Source organism: Brachionichthys hirsutus, chromosome 20, assembly GCF_040956055.1.
Source record: "Brachionichthys hirsutus isolate HB-005 chromosome 20, CSIRO-AGI_Bhir_v1, whole genome shotgun sequence".
Taxonomy (NCBI): Eukaryota; Metazoa; Chordata; class Actinopteri; order Lophiiformes; family Brachionichthyidae; genus Brachionichthys; species Brachionichthys hirsutus.
In genome coordinates this window covers 9,492,239-9,508,530 of record NC_090916.1, presented here as the reverse complement: position 1 = coordinate 9,508,530, position 16,292 = coordinate 9,492,239, and the positions used below count along the sequence as shown (strand labels likewise).

Below are 16,292 nucleotides of genomic sequence, written 5' to 3'. Positions count from 1 at the left end.
TGTTTCGTTTGTTCCGTTTTATTGAAGCCAGCCACGTTAATTCAAACGTGCGTGATCCGGCGCCCGGTTCAGATGGCCAGTCCGAAAACGCTGACGATGCAGTACATGGACTTGTTCTCCCACCGCACCGTGCAGCTGCCTGTCGGGCGTCACACACAGTCGGTGATGAGGGACGCGGTAACCATCGGCGACGAGCCGACGGAACAGAAAGGCCTTTCATCTCACCGTCGGTGGCGTTGTCCCAGAAACACGTGCTGGCTGTTTGCAGGCCTGCGCCGTTCTTCTGCATGATGGTACAGGTTGCTATGGCGATACACAAACACAACATCAGCACCGTCATGGCGCGGCTGACGTCCCGGAAGCGGCGGCGGGTCTACCGATGTATTTGAAAGGCTTGCCCAGCTTGCCCAGCTGGCCGAGGCACTGCTCCACCGTGCTGGTGGCCCACTGGCCCACCCGGCTCTGCTGGTAGCCGTTCCCTCCGATGGCCGCCTCCACAGCCTGCAGACACCACCGCGCGTGACGTCACGGCTGTCAACGAGTCACGATTTATTTTATTACATGAGAGGCTTTGCGTTTTAGTTCATCCCTTAGTGTCGCACCTGTTCGGGACGGTCCCGACACTGCGTGGTCGCTGCCGAGCAGCCATTACAGTATCCATAGCAACCAAAGGAACGCTAAACACCAGGTTGCTAGCTAGTGTTTAGCAATAGAGCCATAAATGCTAAAGTGTCAGAAGTGACGCCGCATTTTTTTTTATCTCTTACCTCTTTAATTATCCTGCTCACTTCTTCAATGTCGAACACGGTCTGTTAAAAGAAGCAAAACATTTAGCTGCAGCTAGCTGCAAGCTAGCTAGCTCTGGTCAAACGAAAGAAAGAGAAAGAAGGATAGAGAGAGAGAGAGAAAGGTGGAGCGAGCTTCCCTTGGGCTGATATGCAAATGAGATAAAAACGCGTTTATAGAGTTTAACTCACATCCTCTTCTGTCTGGAACTCGTCCATGTTTACTGTCTCCAGCACCGAATGACCCGCATTAACACCCCTTCCGGTTGCTTTCCTTCAGAATAAACGTCCGAACATTAAATACAATGATTCGCCATATTCTCCGAGAAACACGCTAAAATGTTCTCATAGACGTCTAAAAGATATAATAATTAATAAATCAATAATAAAGAATGCCTCTTCTTTATGTTTGCTGTAAAAGCAGAAAACAACATTTCCCCACTTAAACCGGTTGATGTCCGGCGGCAGACCTGATGCGCGATGACGAAAGCGGAAGCGGAAGCTGAAAGAAAGATGGCGGCCGCGGCGTTGTGTGCGGAGCTGAAGTTTAGGAATGGAAAAAGGGAGAAAATCGACGTTATTGTTGAAAATAATTTGAGTTCTATGATCAGCGGAATTAAGAAACTGAACGCGGAAGTGTCGCAGCTTCTCGGCGAACTGGTGGCGCGAGAAAACTCCCGCGGAGACGGCGAAGAGGGTGAGATGAACGTTCCTCACAGAAACGTTTCTCTTTCATCTCGCTTGAGAGGCGTAATGAGTCCGGATTAGAAAAGCCCCGGATGTTGATGCTCATCATAGTTCCGTTACCGGACGTAGGTGGAACATCGAGGCTTTTTACCTGTCGGTTCTGAGTCAACAGTATTTGTCTGGTTCTGTTCTTGCTGCTGCAGAAGATGAAGAGGAGGAGGAGGACGATGACGAAGAGGATAAACAGCCTCCAGCTAAAATAAAGAAAATCTGAAAGGCGAATCACGCGACGCACCCGGGGACACGCCCTCGCTGAACCTTCGGGCTGAACTCGAACTGCAGGTGACCATCAGAGAATGGGCCGGTTCACATTTCAGACCTGGAGGAGCGGAACCAGAAGCTGGATCTGGATCAGGTGAGCAGCTGGACTCTGGTCGGAGCCACCTCACCGGGCTGCGTCGGTACGCCCCCAGAACCAGCCGGTAAATCCCGACGACGCTTCTGTCCGATGAGCTGAAACATCCGTCAAACCCGAGTTATACGTTACATTTTGCTCTTCCTTTCTCTTAAATGCGTTTCCCCACAATAAAATCAAAGTAACACACATTTCTTTTTCTAGAATTTATTGATGTTGCAACGTCGTCATGGTAACCAACATCCGTCTTGTGACTATTAAATTTAAATAAAGTATTTTATTAGCTGCTCATCCCGTGACAGGAACAGGAACCTGGTGTACCGCGGCAGGGTTCCACGCGCCGCTGCTGATTGGCTGTTGTGCAGCGCTGACGGCGCGGCGGATTGCACCTCCAAACCAGAGGCTATAAACTGACCGCACCTCCAGCCAATCGGCAGCTGAGGATACCTGCACCGTTGACCCTGACAGTCGATGACCGCGGACGTCGTATCTCCTCGCCGGAGGGTTTAAATCCGACGGGTTTGTTAAACTGTTTAAAGGCACACAGGAAATGACATCACAAACATCAAACAGTTCAGTTTGTTGTACAATCTCATCCTCTCGCCATAGCTCCACCCCTTAGAGGAGGCTGCTTCTCTGATTGGCGGTCCACCGAAGGGCCGTCTTCGCTACGTATCGATGAGGGGTGGCCCCCTGTGATTGGCCGGTTTGTTGGCGGCGTGGCGCCGGCTGCACAGCAGGGCGAGGCAGACGGGGAGGATGCAGTATCCGACGGCTCGGGGGTCGGCCCTCGTACAGGAAAACAAGAAGAGGAAGAGCTGAAGGTACGGCAGCAGGAAGGCCGACGCCCACATCCAGAACGGAACCGGTGGCAAGCGGGTGCTGATGCTCTGAGACCAGCTGATGGGAAGGGGTGGAGCTGAGGGACTGGCCCCGCCTCCCCTCACATGCTCCAAACTGGAGCTCTGGACCTCAAAGACGTAGTACGCCACCATGGCGCTGAGCAGCAGGTAGAGAGCCAGGCCGACCCATCCCATCCTCTGACGGAAGTTCATCATCCTCCATACTGCAGGGGAAGAGCAACGATCAATAAACCCACGATCGATAATCAACACGCCCGTCGTTCACTCTCAAACACCATGGCAACACGAGCGTCATTTTAAAGAAAACATGGCTGCTGCGGTGAGTTTCATTGGTCCCGACTGCGTTCCTCTGAAAGCCGCTTTTAAAACATTTAACTCTGACCGGCTTCACGTTTCCGTGTTTAAGTCAAATACCGGACGTTTGACTCTTTGTCCGTCATTCTTTTAATCAGAGTCGTTTCCTGCCACCATCTTGTTCTCCGTTTATTGACGTGTAGCAGCCGGCTAGCCGCTGCTAGCACGCTGCTAGCCGGCTCGGACCATTAGCTTGCGGTTTAATTAAGTCTTACCTTCCGTTGCGCGAATTATTTCGATTTAAAATTCTGCTGTTGACTTATTTCCTTTTCTTTATTTATCGGTCCCGGACAACCGGGAGCTCTCATGTCCCTTTCCTGTTTGTCGCTTGGCACCCTCTGATGACGTCATCAAACACGCGACTCTCCCCCGCCCTCGACTGTTCAGCTCGCGGCGCTACACTTCCGCTTTATCTGAGCAGCAGGTGGAAAAAGGTGAAATACGACGCTTTGTTGAGGAAATTAGGGAGAAGACAAAGATTGAAGGATAAATCTCAAATATAGTTTTTATTATAAACGAATTAAAATAAACTAAAGGTCCAAATAAACTGCAGGAGATAAAGACAGGTTCTGAGGTGAAGGTGACTTTCAGGTGTTGTTTTATCAGGTAACCAGAAACATTCTGCTCAAACCCGCAGCTTTGATCAACCCAATAATACAATTATATGTCTTAAATAATTTAAATTATAAATGTTGTGATTTCTGATGGAACTCAAAAGTCAATAAATATTTTACCTGGTTTGTAAAAAAAAAAAAAATGAGTGTTTTCTTCTCAATACAGTAATTTTAAATTGCGTACTTTAGAACGATCATTCGTGAAGGAACCAGCTTCTGGCTCCACCCACTTTGACTTTCCGACCAATCACATGGGAGAAAAGCCGAAACAAAAGCAACAAACATACCAGTGCAGCAGAGTCGGGTTTCTGTTTGACCTTGTGGACATGGAGCGTCGCCAGAGCCTCGAGGAGCAGCTCAGGTGTCCCATCTGTCTGGACGTCTTCAGCGAGCCGCTGATGCTGCAGTGTGGACACTCCTTCTGCAAGTATGACGGCAGAGTGTGACGCACCTGTCCCTTTGTCTGAACTGGTCTAACCTGCCCTTACCTGTGCAGGTGTTGCGTGCGCGCCATGACGATGGACCTGCTCGGTCAGATGCAATGTCCTGTGTGTCGCTGCGCCGTCGACGGAGACAGCCCTCCTCCCAATGTCAGCTTGGCTCGAATCATTGATGCTCTGCAGGTAACCTCACCTGAGACCGCTCAAATGGCAGCTTCCTTCCTATACTTTTTCTGAATTTCCCTTTTCTCTTCATCCTGACAGGAAGTGAGTATTTCAGGTGGGGCTCAGCCGGAGTCGTGTCCTCAGCGCCACAACCCGCTCAGCCTTTACTGCGAGGATGAGCGGACGGTGATCTGCGGCCCCTGCGGAAGCATCGGAGCTCATCGAGGACACAAAGTCACACCTGTGAGCTCCGCCTACAGCCACATGAAGGTACGGGACAAACACACACCTGTGAGCTCCGCCTACAGCCACATGAAGGTACGGGACAAACACACACCTGTGAGCTCCGCCTACAGCCACATGAAGGTACGGGACAAGCACGCCTGTCATTGGCTGACTGCAGACGTCCAGCAGTTTACCGCAGGTGTTGTCTGATGGTGGATAAGAAGCCATTAGCTTCCATCACGCCATCAAACCGTGAGATTAGCAGCAGTTTAATGTTTCACGCCGTCCAGGAATCACCTCTGTGAGCTCAGCGGCACAAAAACAAGGTCACATGTTCTTATCAGAGCGTAAGCAGAAGTCAATCTGATTTAAGGCCGCCGGATTCCAACGGAAACAATTTAAATCCAAATTTATGTTGACAAAACTACTGAAAAAGACCGTCTGTCTGTCTGTCTTTGTCTCAGGAGGACATTTCGTGTCTGATGACCGAGTTCCAGCATCAGAGGAGGAAACTGGAAGATCAGATCTGTAAGATGGCAAACAACAAGTCCGGGATCACTGTGGGTCGACTCATCACCCCGACTTGAGGGTCGTTTCACCCCGACCCTCAAGTCAGGGTGAAACGACGCTCCACCACGCATCAGGACCGGCTCAGGAGACGTCTCTATTTACTCACGTTCAATCACAAGTTACAGACGGCGATTATTAACACTAAAAACGTGTTTCAGAGCTCTTAAAGACTCGCTGAGTCAGCTTCAATGGAAGGAAGTGAGAACAGATGATGTCACACTTTAGTGCATCAAAGCAATGCTGGAGGATTCCACTGGACCAGAAAGGGTCTTTCCTGCAGGAAAGGTGTTCACACTGCGACGTTTTCAGAAGTTGGTGCACACGGATCTGTTGAAACGGCTGAAACGCTGCAGTACGCATGCCAGGACAGCAGGTGGCGATGCCACAAGCAGGAATGGATAAGATCTTTCTGTTGTTGTTGTTGTTGTTGTTGTGTGTGTCATAAATGTGACCGGTTCTCGGTATCCTACTGCCGTTCTATTTTTAGCATTATGACGCAAACTGAGGTAAAATGATAAACACTAATCACTTTTCAGTGTGGCTGATTTATATTCGGCTTCTCGGGGACGCGTGAACGCACCACAGTCCTTCACGAACTGTGTTTTTCATCGTCACGTCAGTAAACTTTATTTTTCTCCACATTAAATCTGATTTCTTCGATCTGCGCCGTCACCCGTTCTTTTATAAAACTTTATTGAGTTTTGAACCCGGATTGCCGCCAAATAAGATCTACGGAAATAAGCCGGAAGTTGTCATTGGCGCTAGCGGAAAACTAGCGGTTTGATAACAAAGCTCTTATCAGCCGATCGGGTTCAGACGAATATTGATTGTTATTGGCCAGGCTGCCGTTTCTCCGTCGCGTCACACGGCTTCATCCCACTAACGGTTCCGGTTCGACCCGGTAAGTCCGTGTTTATAGCCACGAAACTGCTAGTTAGCAATTCGACATAGCATGTTTACTGATTAAGCTAGCCGATGCTAAATATTAGCTAGTTGATTCCCAATCAATCGCACGATGGCCAGATTACCTGACTGAGCCTGATCGATGCGCTCGAATGAACCACAGACGTAGATTCGTCCTGTTCGTGATGTCATCGTGTGTAATTTAAACCGGGGCAGGTTAAAGGCGGGCCTCGAACGCAGCGGTTCGTGTTGATTATATTTGCTTTGAGCATGAAAGCAGGAATAATTCCTTTATTTTTCGCGTCTCGTTCGTCCGGACAGCCGCAGGTCGAGGATGTCCGAGGAACCGACGGTGTCTCTGGTCGATGTCCTGGAGGAAGATGAAGAGTTGGAGGAGGAAGCTTCGGCTGTGCTGGGGGGGAGCGATTCCGATCATTGCTCATATCCTCAGGTTTGGACTCGCACAGGAGGAATAAGAACTACAAATGAGCATCATGAGTAAGCGTTCGTACCGCTGTAACCCGACCCGTTTCTCCCGCTGTGTGCAGGGCTACGTGAAGCGCCAGGCTCTGTATGCCTGTAACACCTGCACGCCAAAGGGGGGCGAGGCCGCGGGGGTCTGCCTGGCCTGCTCGTACAAGTGCCACGAAGGTCACGACCTCTTTGAACTCTACACGAAAAGGTCAGCGTTCACTTCTAGACTTTCAACGGGGGTCGCGACCCGGCGGCTTGTCTGGGTTACGAACGGTTAAATTCTGTGTCTGTTTACAACGGGCTCGTTCTTCTTCTGTGGTGTTTGCAGGAACTTCCGCTGCGACTGCGGGAACAGGAAGTTTGCGGGCCTGCAGTGTAAACTCTTCCCCGTGAGTTCCTTCCTGGTCCTGATCCGTCCCGCTGCGCTCACCTGATGAGGCGTTCCCACGGTGACTCCTCGGGTGTGTGTTTCAGGAAAAGGAGGATGGCAACAGTCTGAACAAATACAGCCACAACTTCTTTGGCGTTTACTGCACCTGCAGCCGGCCTTACCCCGACCCGGACGACCAGGTGAGACCGGCTCAGCTCACCTGGCCCTCACCTGGCTGCCAGGCGACGTCTTTGTCTTCACCTGTGTGTGTGTGTGTCCAGGTGGAGGACGAGATGATCCAGTGTGTGGTATGTGAGGACTGGCTTCACGGCAGGGTGAGTCTGGGACGAGCACCTGGCACAGGTAGCGATGGAACAGCTACCTGACGTCACAAGCCCCGCCTCCTTTCAGCGTAGCATTTCAGGATTCATCCTTCTGTAGTATTTTTGTTAAACGCTGCTGAGCTGCAGGAAACGGCCTCGGCTGTGTCTCTGAAGTGTCTCTCTGCTGCGGCGCCCTCTGCTGGCTGCCCCTCTGCTTGCGTCCGCAGCACCTGGGCTGCGCCGTTCCGGACTGCGTGGAGCTGCAGGAGATGATCTGTGACTCGTGCATGAACAGAAACGCCGTCCTACGGACGTACGCCGACCACCTGGCGGGTGAGTGCTCTCCATCAGCAGAAACTAGGACACTTCTTCCTGCTCATCCTCCACTTCCTGTGTTTGTCATGTACTTCCTGTTCAGCTCCGGTGCAGGTGAAGGAGGAAACGGAAGCCGAGGAGCCGAAGACAAAACTTCCCCGGAAAGAAGAGAAGGTGAAGCTTAAACTGTAAAGTCTCGATGCAGAGGACAGGTTACCATGGTAACCGTGGGTTGAATACCAGGGATCAATTGGTTTGTGTACTCGGAACAACAAGGACGACACAACAGCTGATCAATCAGTTCGTTTATTGCCACCCGTTTTGATCAATAACTTCTCTGGTAAATATCCACAAACGTTTTCCAGCCTGTTTGTTTGTTGTTCATGAAAAAAATGTGGATTAATCCGTGATTATTGATCGGGAGTCATCGATCATCGGACTGAACGCACGAGGTTGCGTCGTCCGTTTACCCCGGCTGATCGTTGTTATTGATCTGTCAGGATGATGACCTCACCCAGCCCAGTTTGAAGCGGAGCTGTGAGGAGGCGGAGCCAAGCTGCAAGCTGAAGGAGATGCAGACGACTGGTCAGAAACGGGTCCAATCAGGAGCCGCGTTCTGGCCGTCGGGATGGCGTTCCAAGCTCTGCTCCTGCAGCACCTGCGAGGTAAAGCGTTCCCGTTGGTCGACGCGCCGGTGACGTCACAGAGCTCGCCGTTCCCGTTGGTCGACGCGCCGGTGATGTCACTGAGAGCTCGCCGTCCCCGTTGGTCGACGCGCGGTGATGTCACTGAGAGCTCGCCGTTCCCGTTGGTCGACGCGTCGGTGATGTCACTGAGAGCTCGCCGTCCCCGTTGGTCGACGCGTCGGTGATGTCACTGAGAGCCTCTTTCCCCTCCGTCTGAAGGAGAGTCTCTCCGGCGCCGGCGTGTCCTTCCTCCTGGACGAGTCGGACACGGTCCTGGCCTACGAAAGCAAAGGCAGGAACACGGAACCCACGCCGCAGGGACGCGACCCCCTGATGTCAGCGCTGGACCGCCTGAACCGCGTGCAGCAGCTGGACATCATCCACGGTGGGGGGGGTCTCACGCACGTGCACACACGCACACACACACACACACACACACGGCGAGTCCTCGGCTGATCCCCGTTTCTTCCAGGGTACAACGACATGAAGAGCGAGCTGAAGGACTTCCTGCAGAGATTTGCAGAAGAAGGAAAAGTGAGTTAAAGATGAGGATGACCTTTGACCTGTAGCGTCTTATCACAAATCCGAGAGGCGTTCTGTCCGGTGGCGCCCTCGCCTCTCCGGGCGCATTGTGGGATGTTGAGTTCCGATCATGTGACTGCTGTCTGCTTCCCGGTAGGTCGTGACCTCTGACGACATCCGTCAGTTCTTCGAGCAGCAGCAGAGTCGCAAGAGAAGACGAGTGGACGTGGAAGCCTTCTACTGCGCCTGATGACCTTTGACCTTTGCTCCCTGTTGTGTATTTCCTGGACTTAAACTTTTTATCTTCACTTGTGACTGTTCCTACTTTCAGAACGTTTCTAATGAAACCTGAATAAAGTGAACCAACAACACGAGTCTGGTCTTACCTCAGCCGAAGCCTTCAAGCCAGTACTCAGGGACTGTTTTACGTCTCCATGTCGACTGAACAGCCGGTCTGTTTCTGCACATCAAACGGCACATTAACCCTTTATCCTCCATCAGGCCTTCTCTTCATCTAATCAGAAGGATCAGATCCGTGATGATCTGGTCTCGCTGTCCAATCAGCCGTCTCCAGGGTCCCTCCCCCCTCATCGTCCTGCTCTTCCTCCTCCCCCTCGTCCTCCTCCGCTCCTTTAAAACTCCACATCCAGTATGATTGAACTCTCTGCAGGGAAAACATCAGAAAGTGTCAAAACATTAATTCATTAGCAGCCAATCGGAGGCCACGGATGTTGGTTGCCGTGACGATGGTGAGTGCAATCCTGAGGGTGATGGGAAATGTTTCCGTGACGACTCTGAACCGACCGAAAGAAATCCTGAAGGAGACAAAGAGGATGATCTACAGCAAACCTCCCCGACACAAGATTGGGCCCGGGGTGAGTCCACCAGACTAACCAGACCAACTAACCAGACTAGCTAACCAGATCAACTAACCAGACCAACTAACCAGACTAGCTAACCAACCAGCAACCAGACCAACTAACCAGATCAACTAACCAGACCAGCTAACCAGACTAGCTAACCAGATCAACTAACCAGCCAGCAGACTAGCCAACCAACTAACCAGCCAGCAACCAGATCAACTAACCAACCAGCAACCAGACCAACTAACCAGATCAACTAACCAGGCTAGCTAACCAGCCAGCAGACTAAGTGGAGGCTGATCTGAGATGTTTTTCTCTCCAGTCTCATTTCATTATATAAATGTTGTTGCTTTTACTTTAACTTTATCAATGGTTTAAGCGGCGCATCATTGATTGGCTTAAAGAAATTAGCATTTTATCTTTAACGTTCTGATCTAAATGCGGAACAAGAATATTTACGATCTCACTCTTACGAGACTAGAAATGCACAAATCCAGATTAAGCACTGGAATGTCTTTGTGGCCCGATGACATCACGAGGTGTCAGGTGGCCCTGCGCTCTGATTGGCTGTTTCTTTGTGCCTCTGACAGCAAAGCTTCTTCGTCATGTCGGTTTTTGCGGCGACCCTTCTCACGCCGGCTGGCTGGATCCTTCATCACCTGCCCGAGTACCGCCAGAGGTCCAAACGCTGAGCATCCTCTTCATCATCGGCATCCTCACCCTCATCTGCCTCATATTTCACAGATATCAGCTTTTAGACCGGATTCATTAAACCTGAGGACGCTGAAGCTTATTGGTTGATTATGACATCATCACGATGATGATTCTGGAAGCCGTCTTCCTCCTCGTCTTTCTGATCGTTCTGAGGTTTGTGCAAACAGGAAGAGTTTGTGAGCTTGAAGATAAAAATAAAGCTTCGGATTGTTTCTGAGCAGGAAGCGTCTGTTTGTTTAGTTTGTGTTCCAGAGATAATCACTTCCTGTTTCAGAAGGTCAGTTCCCACAGAGACGACGTTCAAACAGACGGGAAGATGTGCTAAATATCTTCATCAGATTCCATCGAGGTGGAGAAACAAACATCATCATCATCATCATCGCCTTCCTCTGTGCAATTTGAGCTTTTCTAGAAATAAGCACGAAATAAAATCCACAAACTAAAGGCCATTTCCTCGTTGCCGTGGTGTATTTTCATTTCACTCATTAATCCTTATGTTATTATACCACATATAGTAATATGAATACTGCAGAGAGTAGTTATTAATAGGCAGTATTTAGATTACAAAGCAGTTTGAATGACGCAGGAGGTTTGAGTCACATGATCTGAGGAGGATAAGAGCGATTTAACAAACACACCAGTGAGTCCACGGCGCTCAGAGCTAATCGGATTATAATAATCACGCTTTAGATCAGATCAAAGACGCATCGTGTTGAGTCGACTCACCTCTTCATGATATTATAACAGAGGAGACGAGCAGCTCAAAGTTCACACCTGGAACAGCAGGGGGCGACACTGAAACACGAAGACAGTGGTCCTCAATGAAAGGCGTGGCTCCTCCTCTCGAGCATCAAAGCACACTCTACATTTATGAAATGGCCAATCCTGCCAAAAGTCAAAGAAACACATTTCAAAATTATAAATGGGGTTTATCCAGAGTCTTAAAAAAAGATTTCAGTTTGAGGTGCTCCTTCTGCAGTGATGAAACCTTTAGAACATTTATTTTACTCATGCCCTGCATCGCACTATTTTTAGTCAGACATACAAAATTGGATTTCACTAAAAATGAATGATGTTCCATGCTTGGAATTACATCATATTATTTTTTATGTGGATAATTTGGGTTTGGGTTAGTGTTACTGGGTAAATATTCACTGTGTGAAATGGAGAAATAGTAATAATCCCTCCTTTCCTGGATTTATCAACCAATTTAAAATGTTTGCATTGTGCCTTGGGAAAAACAAAACCGCTATAGAATTAAGTCAGACCTTTGCTCGTTATTTATTGTTTTAGGTTAAATGTTGTGCTGCATCTCTGCTCCTCTATGCAAACTAGAACATGCCTAACTTCGTTTTGTAATGTACAGTATTTGAATGAAAGGTTTATTTCTGGTTGTACTTGTGGTATCTGTAAATTTCGTTTCTATATTTGTTATCCGAACTGTAAATCTGTATTTTAATTTGTTCAATGGAAGAAGAAGAAAAAACAAAAACACATCGCTTTTCTTACCTGACCATTCAGGTAAGAAAAGCGATGTGTTTTTGTTTTTTCTTCTTCGAACTGCTAGCTGCTAGCTGCTAGCACCTTGCTAAAGACTTCTGGGCGGCCAGACCAAAGATTCACGACCGACGGCGACCAGGAAGCGTTCCGGAGTCTGAAAAGCTTTTAAGATTCAATCGAAAACGTTTCTGAAGGACAGCCTTCGTTCTGGACAGCCAAATCTGGCGCCGCCGCACTGCTAGTGCCGTAAAGCGGCCTGTTGCCGTAAAGCGGCCTGTGGTGCGAGAGGGAATGCTGCAAACGCTCCTGCTGTATTATATATCTGTATATCTATTAACTATTAAAGCAGGATAAATACCGAATGGCCTGTTATGTGTTAAACGATCAGGTTTAATCAACAACACAACGATATTTCCGCTATAAACAGAAACGTCGGGGTTCAAAGTTCGTCGAGCGGCCCCTACATACCCGGATGTTATACCCGGATGTTCCGGAAATCGGGAATAAAGTCTGCGTGTACTTGTATTTGGACTTCGTTCTGCACATTTTTTCTCACTAATAAAATAAAATAAATCTCCCTTAAAATTACCAACTTCATAACTACCAATTTGTTTAATAATTATAAAATGTATTATAAACATGTTGTATTTATTTAAAAAAAAAAAATATTATTTTTTTACAAACAACTTATGTCTTCAGAAAAGATGTATATCGTTAACCTTATAATTATCTTGGGAAAATACTTCATACATAAGTGTAAGTTTGGAAAAAAAACTTTATTTTATGTCTTCTGCAAGGAAATCGATATATATTTCTAAAAGTATTTAACCCTGTAATAACATTAAAGCTGTAAAACATCTCAGATACATAGTGAGCTGAACCTGTGTTTTATTTTACTTAATTATTTTTCCTCCCCCGAAAGATTCCAGTCTTTTGATTTTTTTGTTTAATGTTTTGTAATGACATGCCATATTTAAAATTATATATATATGGAAAAGAAAGTTGTATTAGTGATATACAGTAGTCCCTCATTTTCCGCGGGGGTTACGTTCCAAAAACAACCCGCAATAAGTGAAATCCGCAATGTAGTATTTTTTATTTTTTATTATACATGTACATAAATGTTTTAAGGCTGTAAAACCCCTCACCACACACTTTATACACGTTTAACAGTCAGGCATTAATCTAAATAGATTGGTTTCATTCTATAATACTGAAACAAAGATCAAAACCTTTTCAGAACGGAACATTTGTTTGAGAAGTAAAAATATATAGTACGTACAGTAAACGTTTTCCTGTTAATAATGTTAAGGCGTGCAGGTCGAGGAAAGAGCCGCTTGGAGTGCAAAAGAACAAATATTCTACTCGTGCTGTCTTTAGCACAGCGGAACGGCTAGCCGGCTACATATATAAACAGGAAGAAGCGATACTCAAAAGGGACGTGACGTTTATGCTCCTACAAAATAAAAGCCTCTTTTTACACCGAGAATAAGAGCGCTATAAAACAAACGCTTAACAAATAAACATTTTCCACGACTTCGCGAAGCAGCGAAGTCGTGGAAAATGAACCGCATTATATCGAGGGACTACTGTATTTGATCAGAACCTCCTAATTTGACCTTTTTTTGGGCTTGACTCTCGAAGTCAAACCAAAACGATTAAATGCTAAAGTAAAAAGCATAAACAGTGTTTAAATGTTAAACGTGCCTCGGGTCTTTATCTCTGTTAGTCATCATATTGTTTCAGATACTCCGGGTTTCACCATGTGAAAAGCTTCTTGAAGCTGAAGCAGCAGTAAATTGATCACTAATGATCAGTTTGTGTTCAGTCGTCATCCACAAGCCCCTCCTTGTGATTCAAGAAGCGGATCAGACTTCCAGGCAGCGGTAACTTGCTCAAACGTCGCCGTCGGACCAGCTGGAGGATCCTCAGCCTGCAGAGCTGCAGCAGCGGCCGGGGAGGGGCTAGAAGGAACCAGACAAACCAGTGACATCACTGGGAACCTGCCATGAACTCAGGCAGACCCTGCTGCTCCGTTATTGATGAACCTCGTCGCGTTATCAGAGCTTCTCTCACCTGCCTTGTCCTTGATGACGCTCCAGTCCGAGTAACTATCCAGGTGCTCCATCAGTCTGGAGCAGAGCGTCACATGACCAACATAGTCCAGTAGCAAGTCGATGATTGGCCCCGCCCACCGGGAGATGCTGGGAACCGATATCATCTCACAGAACTGTCAATCAATCACAGAGCTGTCAGTCGATCACAGAGCTGTCAATCAATCACAGAGCTGTCAATCGATCACAGAGCTGTCAGTCGATCACAGAGCTGTCAGTCGATCACAGAGCTGTCAATCGATCACAGAGCTGTCAATCGATCACAGAGCTGTCAATCGATCACAGAGCTGTCAGTCGATCACAGAGCTGTCAGTCAATCACAGAGCTGTCAATCAATCAATCACAGAGCTGTCAATCGATCACAGAGCTGTCAGTCGATCACAGATCTGTCAATCGATCACAGCGCTGTCAGTCGATCACAGAGCTGTCAATCGATCACAGAGCTGTCAATCGATCACAGAGCTGTCAATCGATCACAGAGCTGTCAGTCAATCACAGAGCTGTCAATCAATCAATCACAGAGCTGTCAATCGATCACAGAGCTGTCAGTCGATCACAGATCTGTCAATCGATCACAGCGCTGTCAGTCGATCACAGCGCTGTCAGTCGATCACAGAGCCGTCAATCGATCACAGAGCCGTCAGTCGATCACAGATCTGTCAGTCGATCACAGATCTGTCAATCGATCACAGCGCTGTCAGTCGATCACAGAACTGTCAGTCGATCACAGAGCTGTCAGTCGATCACAGAGCTGTCAATCAATCACAGAGCTGTCAGTCAATCACAGAGCTGTCAGTCAATCACAGAGCTGTCAGTTGATCACAGAGCTGTCAATCGATCACAGAGCTGTCAATCAATCACAGAGCTGTCAGTTGATCACAGAACTGTCAATCGATCACAGAGCTGTCAGTTGATCACAGAACTGTCAATCAATCACAGAGCTGTCAGTCGATCACAGAGCTGTCAGTCGATCACAGAGCTGTCAGTCGATCACAGAGCTGTCAGTCGATCACAGAGCTGTCAGTCGATCACAGAGCTGTCAATCAATCACAGCGCTGTCAATCAATCACAGAGCTGTCAATCAATCACAGAGCTGTCAGTCAATCACAGAGCTGTCAGTTGATCACAGAGCTGTCAATCGTCACAGAGCTGTCAATCAATCACAGAGCTGTCAGTTGATCACAGAGCTGTCAATCAATCACCGATCTGTCAATCGATCACAGAGCTGTCAGTTGATCACAGAGCTGTCAATCAATCACAGAGCTGTCAGTCGATCACAGAGCTGTCAGTCAATCACAGAGCTGTCAATCAATCACAGAGCTGTCAATCGATCACAGAGCTGTCAATCGATCACAGAGCTGTCAGTCGATCACAGAGCTGTCAGTCGATCACAGAGCTGTCAGTCGATCACAGAGCTGTCAGTCGATCACAGAGCTGTCAGTCGATCACAGAGCTGTCAATCGATCACAGAGCTGTCAATCGATCACTGGACTGATCACCAAAGAAAAGTGCAGTGAAAACTCTTTTGGCATTCCGTGCCCCGTCTCTACGGATTCACCTGAACGCCTCTCCTCTGCTGCCCTGGCTGAACGTTGTCATCCCGATCTGACCGGGTGGTGCTGATTGGTGGATGAGGTTGGCTGCCATAGGCACAGTCAAAACAGGAGAGGGCGTGGCCTCCATTGTCCAGCAGGTACTTGAACATGTGCAGGTACTTCATGGAGAACATGTAGACCGCTGGGAAGGTGGTGGGGTGGGTGGGGATGCAGGCGTTGATGTCGGCGCCGTGCTCCACCAGCAGGGTGACGGTCTGGACGCAGCCCTGCCGCGCCGCCACCATCAGCGGCCTGAACATGTCCAGGTTGGGATCGGCGCCGGCTGCCAGCAGCACGCGCACGGCGTCCACGTTGTTGTTGATGACGGAGAAGTAGAGCGCCGTGCTGCGCCGGTCCTCGTACAGCTTTGTTCGATCTTCAGACAGCTGAGCGTTGACATCAAAGCCCGCCGCGATCAGAGCCTGCAGGATGTCGTCGCTGCTGCCCTCAGCGGCGACGTGCAGCGGGCTGATGCCGGTTCGCCGGACTCTGGCCTTACTGGTAGCTTTGATCAACATGGCGACAATACTGGGAACAGAAATATCAGAGGAATCAGCCAACCGATCGCCACAAAGACGGAAGAGATATTTCCGTACGTGTCACTTCCTCGTTCGGCGGCGATGTGAAGCGGTAATAACCCGGCCTTTCCCACTTTGTTGGCGTCAGCGTTCTGAGAAAGGAGAAGTTCCACCATTTCTTGGTGTCCATTTTTAGCAGCTTCAAACAGAGCGGTGGCGCCGTCAGAAGCCTGACTGTTGATGTCTGCACCTGAAACGGGTCAAGGAGAACTCAGTG

General features: G+C 48.6%; 5 protein-coding genes and 1 long non-coding RNA gene across 8 annotated transcripts in view; 3 read left to right on the top strand and 3 right to left on the bottom strand.

Moving 5' to 3' along the window:
• Position 1: 1 nt before the first annotated feature.
• Positions 2 to 1,031, bottom strand: dynlt1b (dynein light chain Tctex-type 1b). The gene is made up of 5 exons (XM_068753520.1): positions 978 to 1,031; positions 768 to 809; positions 378 to 501; positions 226 to 303; positions 2 to 139 (listed from the first exon to the last, which is right to left on the bottom strand). The coding sequence occupies exons 1-5, from the start codon at positions 1,002 to 1,004 to the stop codon at positions 69 to 71; spliced, it is 342 nt and encodes a 113-aa protein (XP_068609621.1). The 5' UTR covers positions 1,005 to 1,031; the 3' UTR covers positions 2 to 68.
• Positions 1,032 to 1,292: 261 nt separating this feature from the next.
• On the top strand, positions 1,293 to 2,078 carry LOC137909364 (uncharacterized). The gene is made up of 2 exons (XR_011105995.1): positions 1,293 to 1,482; positions 1,676 to 2,078. It is a non-coding gene; the product is annotated as an uncharacterized lncRNA (long non-coding RNA).
• Positions 2,079 to 2,092: 14 nt separating this feature from the next.
• tmem251 (transmembrane protein 251) lies at positions 2,093 to 4,240 on the bottom strand. 2 transcript variants are annotated; one of them, XM_068753815.1, is made up of 3 exons: positions 4,207 to 4,240; positions 4,006 to 4,139; positions 2,093 to 2,953 (listed from the first exon to the last, which is right to left on the bottom strand). In XM_068753815.1, exon 3 carries the CDS (start codon positions 2,943 to 2,945, stop codon positions 2,556 to 2,558), a length of 390 nt encoding a protein of 129 aa, XP_068609916.1. In that variant the 5' UTR covers positions 2,946 to 2,953; positions 4,006 to 4,139; positions 4,207 to 4,240; the 3' UTR covers positions 2,093 to 2,555. The 2 variants fall into 2 exon arrangements, with proteins under 2 accessions (XP_068609916.1, XP_068609915.1); XM_068753814.1 differs by lacking the exons at positions 4,006 to 4,139; positions 4,207 to 4,240 and adding an exon at positions 3,320 to 3,804.
• Positions 4,241 to 5,052: 812 nt separating this feature from the next.
• Positions 5,053 to 9,082, top strand: ubr7 (ubiquitin protein ligase E3 component n-recognin 7). 2 transcript variants are annotated; one of them, XM_068753731.1, is made up of 12 exons: positions 5,053 to 5,733; positions 6,343 to 6,472; positions 6,570 to 6,703; positions 6,824 to 6,884; positions 6,970 to 7,065; positions 7,147 to 7,200; positions 7,416 to 7,521; positions 7,607 to 7,677; positions 8,004 to 8,168; positions 8,409 to 8,574; positions 8,662 to 8,723; positions 8,869 to 9,082. In XM_068753731.1, the coding sequence occupies exons 2-12, from the start codon at positions 6,356 to 6,358 to the stop codon at positions 8,959 to 8,961; spliced, it is 1,125 nt and encodes a 374-aa protein (XP_068609832.1). In that variant the 5' UTR covers positions 5,053 to 5,733; positions 6,343 to 6,355; the 3' UTR covers positions 8,962 to 9,082. The 2 variants fall into 2 exon arrangements, with proteins under 2 accessions (XP_068609832.1, XP_068609831.1); XM_068753730.1 differs by lacking the exon at positions 5,053 to 5,733 and adding an exon at positions 5,821 to 6,019.
• A 138-nt stretch (positions 9,083 to 9,220) lies between these two features.
• Positions 9,221 to 10,730, top strand: si:dkey-85n7.8 (COX8 domain-containing protein). Its single transcript, XM_068753994.1, has 2 exons — positions 9,221 to 9,586; positions 10,165 to 10,730. The coding sequence occupies exons 1-2, from the start codon at positions 9,440 to 9,442 to the stop codon at positions 10,264 to 10,266; spliced, it is 249 nt and encodes an 82-aa protein (XP_068610095.1). The 5' UTR covers positions 9,221 to 9,439; the 3' UTR covers positions 10,267 to 10,730.
• Positions 10,731 to 12,877: 2,147 nt separating this feature from the next.
• LOC137909180 (ankyrin repeat and SOCS box protein 2-like) overlaps positions 12,878 to 16,292 on the bottom strand; it is a 5,928-nt gene continuing 2,513 nt past the window's right edge. The window contains exons 5-8 of the mRNA XM_068753611.1: positions 16,094 to 16,265; positions 15,461 to 16,025; positions 13,865 to 14,018; positions 12,878 to 13,752 (exon numbers count right to left, since the gene is read on the bottom strand). Of these exons, the coding sequence (XP_068609712.1) occupies positions 13,613 to 13,752; positions 13,865 to 14,018; positions 15,461 to 16,025; positions 16,094 to 16,265 (1,031 nt within the window). The 3' untranslated portion in view covers positions 12,878 to 13,612. The remainder of the gene's footprint in view (positions 13,753 to 13,864; positions 14,019 to 15,460; positions 16,026 to 16,093; positions 16,266 to 16,292) is intronic.

Excerpts from the sequence above, each read along its gene's own strand:
- dynlt1b (XM_068753520.1), bottom strand. The coding sequence starts at position 1,004 with ATGGACGAGTTCCAGACAGAAGAGGAT. Across the intron at positions 304-377 it reads CAAGCCTTTCAAATACATCG|CAACCTGTACCATCATGCAG; the intron begins GTAGACCCGCCG and ends GTATCGCCATAG. Across the intron at positions 140-225 it reads CTGGGACAACGCCACCGACG|GCAGCTGCACGGTGCGGTGG; the intron begins GTGAGATGAAAG and ends GACGCCCGACAG.
- ubr7 (XM_068753731.1), top strand. The coding sequence starts at position 6,356 with ATGTCCGAGGAACCGACGGTGTCTCTGGTCGATGTCCTGGAGGAAGAT. Across the intron at positions 6,473-6,569 it reads ATCATTGCTCATATCCTCAG|GGCTACGTGAAGCGCCAGGC; the intron begins GTTTGGACTCGC and ends CGCTGTGTGCAG. Across the intron at positions 7,201-7,415 it reads AGGACTGGCTTCACGGCAGG|CACCTGGGCTGCGCCGTTCC; the intron begins GTGAGTCTGGGA and ends TTGCGTCCGCAG.
- si:dkey-85n7.8 (XM_068753994.1), top strand. The coding sequence starts at position 9,440 with ATGTTGGTTGCCGTGACGATGGTGAGTGCAATCCTGAGGGTGATGGGA. Across the intron at positions 9,587-10,164 it reads GACACAAGATTGGGCCCGGG|CAAAGCTTCTTCGTCATGTC; the intron begins GTGAGTCCACCA and ends TGCCTCTGACAG.
- tmem251 (XM_068753815.1), bottom strand. The coding sequence starts at position 2,945 with ATGATGAACTTCCGTCAGAGGATGGGATGGGTCGGCCTGGCTCTCTAC.